The 11,131-nt window shown below is 42.2% G+C and overlaps 1 protein-coding gene across 1 annotated transcript in view; it reads left to right on the top strand.

Annotated features, from left to right (window-relative positions):
* Positions 1 to 3,902: 3,902 nt before the first annotated feature.
* Positions 3,903 to 11,131, top strand: part of LOC117344229 — a 126,397-nt gene continuing 119,168 nt past the window's right edge. Inside the window, exon 1 of the mRNA XM_033906903.1 lies at positions 3,903 to 3,982. Coding sequence (XP_033762794.1) covers positions 3,974 to 3,982 — 9 coding nt within the window. The 5' untranslated portion in view covers positions 3,903 to 3,973. The remainder of the gene's footprint in view (positions 3,983 to 11,131) is intronic.

Below are 11,131 nucleotides of genomic sequence, written 5' to 3'. Positions count from 1 at the left end.
TAACTATAGATAGAAAAATACTGCACATATCAATGAAAGACCATGCTTTCCCTACATGGAAAAGTATTAGAATCCAATGCTACTGGTCACACAATACTTCTTTTATATATTCTTTACATGGATGGATAGCGGCAACATTTTAAATACTTTAATATATAAATACTTATTATCGGTTAGCTTGTAATAATAATAATAATATCTTTTATTTAACCAGGGTAACATATTTAGACAATGTCTAGTTTACAACATGGCCCTGCATCAAATATATTTACACAAGCATGTCATTATTGTGACGTTACTCCACGTCAACTTGACGACGCCACTTTCAGAGGACTGATCAGCACAATTTTAGCGTTTTCTGCTGTTATCGGCGAATCTGTGCATGAATAGCTAACGTCAAGTGAGTATTTTGTCAAAAACTTGTCAGAATATCTAAATCAAATCCGTCAGAAACATCCTTGGGGGGAGGGGAACATATTTTGCATAAACGGTGACTCTGGACCCCCAGAGACCAAAGCGATTGGGCCAAATAGGGTAAGTAGAGGTATAGATTTGAACCCAATTTGGTCAGAAACATCCTTGGGGGAGGGGGATAATATTTTGAAACAACGGTGACTGTGACCCCCAAGGGGCCAGAGAGGTGGGGCAAAATAGGGGAAATGGAGTTAATGCCTTTAAATCGCTACATGTACTTGTCATAAAGTTATAAATTGATTTGAACCCAATTTGATCAGAAACATCCTTTTGGAAAGGGGAATATATTTTGCATAAACGATGACGCTGATCCCTCAAGGGCAAAAGGGGCGGGGTCAAATAGGGGAAATAGAGGTAATGTCTTTCAATCGCTACTAGTAATAAAGTTATGGATGGATTTTAACCCAATTTGGTCAGAAGCATCCTTGTAGAAAGGGGAACAGATTTTGTATGAGTTGTTGCTGTGGTACTCCATCCCATAACCATGTATAGCATCACTGTGCAAAATTTGTTCCCCTTTCGCCAAGGATAGACGGACGAACGACGGACGCCGCGCCATGACATAAGCTCACCGGACCTTCGGTCTAGGTGAGCTAACAACTACACAAATAAAAATACATATATTGTCGAAATTGAGCATTTATTAGTTTTAATGCCAATAATCAAAATATACCTTAACACATATAGATATATCATGAACATAAACATTGTCCAAAAGATGGGGATATTCAATCTAAAAACATAAACAGTGCGAAGTATGTGAGCAAGTGCCCCCATAAGATAGATTAAATTAAAAATAAATGATAATCTAACTGAATGTATTAATTCTTGTATGTTATCTAAGTTTAATCAGTTGTAAACAGGAAGGCAGTATTGCATTTGAGTCTCAGAAATACATTTTTTACAATATCTTTATATAAAATATCTTGCTAAAGACTATTATTGAATTTCCATTCCCCTTCCCCAAACGTCTGCTAGATATCGAAATTTAAACCCGAATGATTCACTTTTAGATGAAACATACAGCAGCTAGGGTATCAACTATCAACTATAACCTATGGTACAACTGTATGGACCGAAGGTATTACACATATTTTGTATAAATTCGACTTTCCAATATATGGCTAAATCAAATTTGTTTCCCAGGTAAAGGTTACATTAACCGATCAATTAAAAAAGAACTGGGCGAAAATAATTGTCGATATTCTACGATTTTTACAGTCTTTAAGTTGTTTTTTGAAATTATATCAATAATTTATAAAAAAAAAAAAAATGATTTAACCGTATGTAGATTCAGACTTAGAAATAATTATCTTCCTATTGAAACTTGAGTTTGGAGAGGTATACTAAGTGATGAACTATCTGACAAATATGTGATAAAAGGGACATTGGACACGAGTTTCATTATATATTTTAATGTTCTTTAGATGATAAAAGAAAGTGTTGTTTACCATCCAAATTCATCATAAGACATAGCGTATTATCATTACAAAGTATCATAATGTCCAAAAGAGTATAATTTTTATCACCTCAAAAGTTATATACATTAATCACAAAAAATAACGGTGTATGTTCCCCTGGATAAGAATCGTTCAAATCAAATTCAATCAACATATCTTGAATACTTTCATCCTTCTATATATTCTCGCATGCACATTGAGTTCTTGTATTGTCGATCTTATTGTCAATTATGTTATAATAAATATCATTGTATACCACTGTTTGTAACGTGTTGAGATTACAATAAATGTTTTGGGAAAGTGGCTGATTCTCGGGTAACCTGTCTTACCTTTGTTTACTTGTTTGTAACAATAATGGATAGATATGTGTTTGTAATATTTGGGATACAATTCTATAAGTATTCAGACACAGGTATTACTTCATTTTAAATAACAGTTGCAGAATTACTACCGCATGATCAAAGGCTGCTCAAATCCTAATCGGCTTTCCGGAGTCACCACAATGGGAAATAACTCTGGCGGTCTTAGCTTGCATGTAAACGGCATTGTGGGCGACATAGTAGTCATACTCTAAAACATTTACCTTCAGATATTAAATTCATGATCTTCGTTTGCTTACTACGCAAAAGTTATCCATTGTACAGAAGTGATTAAAATACTTGATGCCAGTCAGTTCAGTAGAAGCTTCAATAGTAGTATTAAGTGACGACAACAGCGATCAATGAGTGAGTTATGTATCAAGAAAGTGTACCATGGCATAGGAATGAAATACACATAATCTCGGGACACCTCAAGGTTTATTATCGACGTCATCCACCACATACCAGAGGTGAGAATATTAATACGAAGTGTCTCAAAATAGCCAGTCAATTACACTGCTGCTGGAACTCATGAATATTTTTCCTAATCGCGTAAAATGCGTGTGGTTTTGGATGAAAAGGTGAAGCATTCGACGGAATGAGAGTTCATTCTACGTTTATATCGGATGCTACTGAATGGTTGATTATCGATCTTTTAAACGATCATAAGCATCTTATTAAATCCCACCCCCACCCCCTACCCCCACCATAACCCCCACCCAAAAACAACTCAAAAAGTGTAGTACACACTACGGAAGGTCCTAATTCACGTAGACTGTTACAAACTCTTAGGTCCCTGTGATCAAATTAGATGTGTATGCATTAAGGAAGTTTTTTTTTTACATGAAGTGATTAGATAGATTGTTTCAACACTTGATGTTTATTCGCGGTTGTATATCATACCCGAAAATCGCAAACATCAGCACTCCATTAACATTGTAGTTAGGACAACATGGCGGGAGTTTTATCTGCATTACACGCTTTAACAAGTTTAACAAGCCTGCATTGTCAGTAAACATCACGTTTGCATTATTTATTGATTTTATTAGTTTGAAAATCAGGAACACCAACCTCGGCGAACGCGTGCACTTATAAGCCTTAATGAGGCTATACCCCTGGTGATCGTAAACTGCTGCCCGCATACTCTGACCGCGCGAGGGAAGGTCCCGCACAACCTATTGGCCCACTCAATGGTTATCTTCTACGGCCAACACGACAGCCAATGTCATATTGTTGAAGAGTAGATAGCGAGAAAAACGTAAGGGAGTGGACGTCGTGATTAAATCGGGTTTCCCTATCTTTACAATCATGTCTGTTCCGAAATTGACACGAATACTGTTAGCATGATCTACATCTGGATAAGGTTCATCTTTTTAGTGGTTCATCAGTTTCAATATTGATACAAAATTGTTAAACCTCACGAGATATCTCTGGATGTTTATAGTTTTAGTAACTCTAAGCTCTATTATTGATGTGAATATCATGACAGATATATCCGGTGACACTCGTCTAAATGTGTCAGTTCTATATTTAGTTTTACTACGACAAGTGTTTGGATATTACTCATCTGTGGGAGTTCCATTTTTTTTGTTTTATTTTTTTTTTTAATGATGGATATTTTTGACAAAAGCTTGTGAATATAGTACTCTAATACGTAAGCTACATGCCATAGTGACTCTCATGAGCAAGGTAAGGTTGACCTTTTTAAAATATTGAATGTCTTAAGGCAACTGTTGTTTTGGTCTTATACACTGTAATATGCAATATAAAATGTTTGATGTTGTAATTTACTCTTCATTTTAGCATTCATAGAAAATACATGACAAAGCTATTATACAATACATTAAGAAACATCGAAAACTGAATAACCCAGCATTATATCGTACATCAGGCCTCAATCTTATTATTGCTTACCACCTCCCCTCATCCTCAATCTTATTATTGCTTACCACCTTCCCTCATCCTCCATCTTAGTATTGTTTACCACCTTCCCTCATCCTCCATCTTATTATTGCTTACCACCTCCCCTCATCCTCCATCTTATTATTGCTTACCACCTCCCCTCATCCTCCATCTAATTATTGCTTACCACCTCCCCTCATCCTCCATCTTAGTATTGCTTACCACCTCCCCTCATCCTCCATCTTAGTATTGCTTACCACCTCCCCTCATCCTCCATCTTATTATTGCTTACCACCTCCCCTCATCCTCCATCTTATTATTGCTTACCACCTCCCCTCATCCTCCATCTTATTATTGCTTACCACCTCCCCTCATCCTCCATCTTATTATTGCTTACCACCTCCCCTCATCCTCCATCATCTTAGTATTGCTTACCACCTCCCCTCATCCTCTATCTAATTATTGCTTACCACCTCCCCTCATCCTCCATCTTAGTATTGCTTACCACCTCCCCTCATCCTCCATCATAGTATTGCTTACCACCTCCCCTCATCCTCCATCTTATTATTGCTTACCACCTCCCCTCATCCTCCATCATCTAATTATTGCTTATCACCTCCCCTCATCCTCCATCTTATTATTGCTTACCACCTCCCCTCATCCTCCATCTTATTATTGCTTACCACCTCCCCTCATCCTCCATCTTAGTATTGCTTACCACCTCCCCTCATCCTCCATCTTATTATTGCTTACCACCTCCCCTCATCCTCCATCTTAGTATTGCTTACCACCTCCCCTCATCCTCCATCTTATTATTGCTTACCACCTCCCCTCATCCTCCATCTTAGTATTGCTTACCACCTCCCCTCATCCTCCATCATCTTAGTATTGCTTACCACCTTCCCTCATCCTCCATATTATTATTGCTTACCACCTCCCCTCATCCTCCATCTTATTATTATTGCTTACCACCTCCCCTCATCCTCCATCTTAGTATTGCTTACCACCTCCCCTCATCCTCCATCATCTTATTATTGCTTACCACCTCCCCTCATCCTCCATCATCTTAGTATTGCTTACCACCTCCCCTCATCCTCCATCTTATTATTGCTTACCACCTCCCCTCATCCTCCATCATCTTATTATTGCTTACCACCTCCCCTCATCCTCCATCTTAGTATTGCTTACCACCTCCCCTCATCCTCCATCATCTTATTATTGCTTACCACCTCCCCTCATCCTCCATCATCTTAGTATTGCTTACCACCTCCCCTCATCCTCCATCTTATTATTGCTTACCACCTCCCCTCATCCTCCATCATCTTAGTATTGCTTACCACCTTCCCTCATCCTCCATCTTATTATTGCTTACCACCTCCCCTCATCCTCCATCATCTTAGTATTGCTTACCACCTCCCCTCATCCTCCATATTATTATTGCTTACCACCTCCCCTCATCCTCCATCTTAGTATTGCTTACCACCTCCCCTCATCCTCCATCTTATTATTGCTTACCACCTCCCCTCATCCTCCATCATCTTATTATTGCTTACCACCTCCCCTCATCCTCCATCATCTTAGTATTGCTTACCACCTTCCCTCATCCTCCATCTTATTATTGCTTACCACCTCCCCTCATCCTCCATCATCTTAGTATTGCTTACCACCTCCCCTCATCCTCCATCTTAGTATTGCTTACCACCTCCCCTCATCCTCCATCTTATTATTGCTTACCACCTCCCCTCATCCTCCATCTTAGTATTGCTTACCACCTCCCCTCATCCTCCATCTTAGTATTGCTTACCACCTCCCCTCATCCTCCATCTTATTATTGCTTACCACCTCCCCTCATCCTCCATCTAATTATTGCTTACCACCTCCCCTCATCCTGCATCATCTTATCATTGCTTACCACCTCCCCTCATCCATCATCTTATTATTGCTTACCACCTCCCCTCATCCTGCATCATCTTATCATTGCTTACCACCTCCCCTCATCCATCATCTTAGTATTGCTTACCACCTCCCCTCATCCTCCATCTTAGTATTGCTTACCACCTCCCCTCATCCTCCATCTTATTATTGCTTACCACCTCCCCTCATCCTGCATCATCTTATCATTGCTTACCACCTCCCCTCATCCATCATCTTATCATTGCTTACCACCTCCCCTCATCCATCATCTTAGTATTGCTTACCACCTCCCCTCATCCTCCATCATCTTATTATTGCTTACCACCTCCCCTCATCCCCCATCTTAGTATTGCTTACCACCTCCCCTCATCCTCCATCTTAGTATTGCTTACCACCTCCCCTCATCCTCCATCTTAGTATTGCTTACCACCTCCCCTCATCCTCCATCTTATTATTGCTTACCACCTCCCCTCATCCTCCATCTTATTATTGCTTACCACCTCCCCTCATCCTCCATCTTATTATTGCTTACCACCTCCCCTCATCCTCCATCTTATTATTGCTTACCACCTCCCCTCATCCTCCATCATCTTAGTATTGCTTACCACCTCCCCTCATCCTCTATCTAATTATTGCTTACCACCTCCCCTCATCCTCCATCTTAGTATTGCTTACCACCTCCCCTCATCCTCCATCATAGTATTGCTTACCACCTCCCCTCATCCTCCATCTTATTATTGCTTACCACCTCCCCTCATCCTCCATCATCTAATTATTGCTTATCACCTCCCCTCATCCTCCATCTTATTATTGCTTACCACCTCCCCTCATCCTCCATCTTATTATTGCTTACCACCTCCCCTCATCCTCCATCTTAGTATTGCTTACCACCTCCCCTCATCCTCCATCTTATTATTGCTTACCACCTCCCCTCATCCTCCATCTTAGTATTGCTTACCACCTCCCCTCATCCTCCATCTTATTATTGCTTACCACCTCCCCTCATCCTCCATCTTAGTATTGCTTACCACCTCCCCTCATCCTCCATCATCTTAGTATTGCTTACCACCTTCCCTCATCCTCCATATTATTATTGCTTACCACCTCCCCTCATCCTCCATCTTATTATTATTGCTTACCACCTCCCCTCATCCTCCATCTTAGTATTGCTTACCACCTCCCCTCATCCTCCATCATCTTATTATTGCTTACCACCTCCCCTCATCCTCCATCATCTTAGTATTGCTTACCACCTCCCCTCATCCTCCATCTTATTATTGCTTACCACCTCCCCTCATCCTCCATCATCTTATTATTGCTTACCACCTCCCCTCATCCTCCATCTTAGTATTGCTTACCACCTCCCCTCATCCTCCATCATCTTATTATTGCTTACCACCTCCCCTCATCCTCCATCATCTTAGTATTGCTTACCACCTCCCCTCATCCTTCATCTTATTATTGCTTACCACCTCCCCTCATCCTCCATCATCTTAGTATTGCTTACCACCTTCCCTCATCCTCCATCTTATTATTGCTTACCACCTCCCCTCATCCTCCATCATCTTAGTATTGCTTACCACCTCCCCTCATCCTCCATATTATTATTGCTTACCACCTCCCCTCATCCTCCATCTTAGTATTGCTTACCACCTCCCCTCATCCTCCATCTTATTATTGCTTACCACCTCCCCTCATCCTCCATCATCTTATTATTGCTTACCACCTCCCCTCATCCTCCATCATCTTAGTATTGCTTACCACCTTCCCTCATCCTCCATCTTATTATTGCTTACCACCTCCCCTCATCCTCCATCATCTTAGTATTGCTTACCACCTCCCCTCATCCTCCATCTTAGTATTGCTTACCACTTCCCCTCATCCTCCATCTTATTATTGCTTACCACCTCCCCTCATCCTCCATCTTAGTATTGCTTACCACCTCCCCTCATCCTCCATCTTAGTATTGCTTACCACCTCCCCTCATCCTCCATCTTATTATTGCTTACCACCTCCCCTCATCCTCCATCTAATTATTGCTTACCACCTCCCCTCATCCTGCATCATCTTATCATTGCTTACCACCTCCCCTCATCCATCATCTTATTATTGCTTACCACCTCCCCTCATCCTGCATCATCTTATCATTGCTTACCACCTCCCCTCATCCATCATCTTAGTATTGCTTACCACCTCCCCTCATCCTCCATCTTAGTATTGCTTACCACCTCCCCTCATCCTCCATCTTATTATTGCTTACCACCTCCCCTCATCCTGCATCATCTTATCATTGCTTACCACCTCCCCTCATCCATCATCTTATCATTGCTTACCACCTCCCCTCATCCATCATCTTAGTATTGCTTACCACCTCCCCTCATCCTCCATCATCTTATTATTGCTTACCACCTCCCCTCATCCCCCATCTTAGTATTGCTTACCACCTCCCCTCATCCTCCATCTTAGTATTGCTTACCACCTCCCCTCATCCTCCATCTTAGTATTGCTTACCACCTCCCCTCATCCTCCATCTTATTATTGCTTACCACCTCCCCTCATCCTCCATCTTATTATTGCTTACCACCTCCCCTCATCCTCCATCTAATTATTGCTTACCACCTCCCCTCATCCTCCATCATCTAATTATTGCTTACCACCTCCCCTCATCCTCCATCTTAGTATTGATTACCACCTCCCCTCATCCTCCATCTTAGTATTGCTTACCACCTCCCCTCATCCTCCATCTTATCATTGCTTACCACCTCCCCTCATCCTCCATCTTAGTATTGCTTACCACCTCCCCTCATCCTCCATCTTATTATTGCTTACCACCTCCCCTCATCCTCCATCATTTTAGTATTGCTTACCACCTCCCCTCATCCTCCATCTTAGTATTGCTTACCACCTCCCCTCATCCTCCATCTAATTATTGCTTACCACCTCCCCTCATCCTCCATCATCTAATTATTGCTTACCACCTCCCCTCATCCTCCATCTTATCATTGCTTACCACCTCCCCTCATCCTCCATCATCTAATTATTGCTTATCACCTCCCCTCATCCTCCATCTTATCATTGCTTACCACCTCCCCTCATCCTCCATCTAAATATTGCTTACCACCTCCCCTCATCCTCCATCATCTAATTATTGCTTACCACCTCCCCTCATCCTCCATCTTATCATTGCTTACCACCTCCCCTCATCCTCCATCTAAGTATTGCTTACCACCTCCCCTCATCCTCCATCTTATTATTGCTTACCACCTCCCCTCATCCTCCATCTTAGTATTGCTTACCACCTCCCCTCATCCTCCATCTAATTATTGCTTACCACCTCCCCTCATCCTCCATCATCTTAGTATTGCTTACCACCTCCCCTCATCCTCCATCATCTTAGTATTGCTTACCATCTCCCCTCATCCTCCATCTTATCATTGCTTACCACCTCTCCTCATCCTCCATCTTAGTATTGCTTACCACCTCCCCTCATCCTCCATCTTATTATTGCTTACCACCTCCCCTCATCCTCCATCTTAGTATTGCTTACCACCTCCCCTCATCCTCCATCATCTTAGTATTGCTTACCACCTTCCCTCATCCTCCATATTATTATTGCTTACCACCTCCCCTCATCCTCCATCTTATTATTATTGCTTACCACCTCCCCTCATCCTCCATCTTAGTATTGCTTACCACCTCCCCTCATCCTCCATCATCTTATTATTGCTTACCACCTCCCCTCATCCTCCATCATCTTAGTATTGCTTACCACCTCCCCTCATCCTCCATCTTATTATTGCTTACCACCTGCCCTCATCCTCCATCATCTTATTATTGCTTACCACCTCCCCTCATCCTCCATCTAATTATTGCTTACCACCTCCCCTCATCCTCCATCATCTAATTATTGCTTACCACCTCCCCTCATCCTCCATCTTATCAATGCTTACCACCTCCCCTCATCCTCCATCTTAGTATTGCTTACCACCTCCCCTCATCCTCCATCATCTTAGTATTGCTTACCACCTCCCCTCATCCTCCATCTTAGTATTGCTTACCACCTCCCCTCATCCTCCATCTTATTATTGCTTACCACCTCCCCTCATCCTCCATCTTATTATTGCTTACCACCTCCCCTCATCCTCCATCTTAGTATTGCTTACCACCTCCCCTCATCCTCCATCTTAGTATTGCTTACCACCTCCCCTCATCCTCCATCTTATTATTGCTTACCACCTCCCCTCATCCTCCATCTTAGTATTGCTTACCACCTCCCCTCATCCTCCATCATCTTATTATTGCTTACCACCTCCCCTCATCCTCCATCTTAGTATTGCTTACCACCTCCCCTCATCCTCCATCTTATTATTGCTTACCAACTCCCCTCATCCTCCATCTTATCATTGCTTACCACCTCCCCTCATCCTCCATCTAATTATTGCTTACCACCTCCCCTCATCCTCCATCTTATTATTGCTTACCACCTCCCCTCATCCTCCATCTTAGTATTGCTTACCACCTCCCCTCATCCTCCATCTTAGTATTGCTTACCACCTCCCCTCATCCTCCATCTTATTATTGCTTACCACCTCCCCTCATCCTCCATCTTAGTATTGCTTACCACCTCCCCTCATCCTCCATCTTATTATTGCTTACCACCTCCCCTCATCCTCCATCTTATTATTGCTTACCACCTCCCCTCATCCTCCATCTTAGTATTGCTTACCACCTCCCCTCATCCTCCATCTTATTATTGCTTACCACCTCCCCTCATCCTCCATCTTATCATTGCTTACCACCTCCCCTCATCCTCCATCTAATTATTGCTTACCACCTCCCCTCATCCTCCATCTTATTATTGCTTACCACCTCCCCTCATCCTCCATCTTAGTATTGCTTACCACCTCCCCTCATCCTCCATCTTAGTATTGCTTACCACCTCCCCTCATCCTCCATCTTATTATTGCTTACCACCTCCCATCATCCTCCATCTTATTATTGCTTACCACCTCCCCTCATCCT

Source organism: Pecten maximus, chromosome 15, assembly GCF_902652985.1.
Source record: "Pecten maximus chromosome 15, xPecMax1.1, whole genome shotgun sequence".
In the NCBI taxonomy this organism is placed as follows: Eukaryota; Metazoa; Mollusca; class Bivalvia; order Pectinida; family Pectinidae; genus Pecten; species Pecten maximus.
Note: the sequence above shows the minus strand (reverse complement) of the source record. Positions and strands in the feature narration are given on the sequence as shown.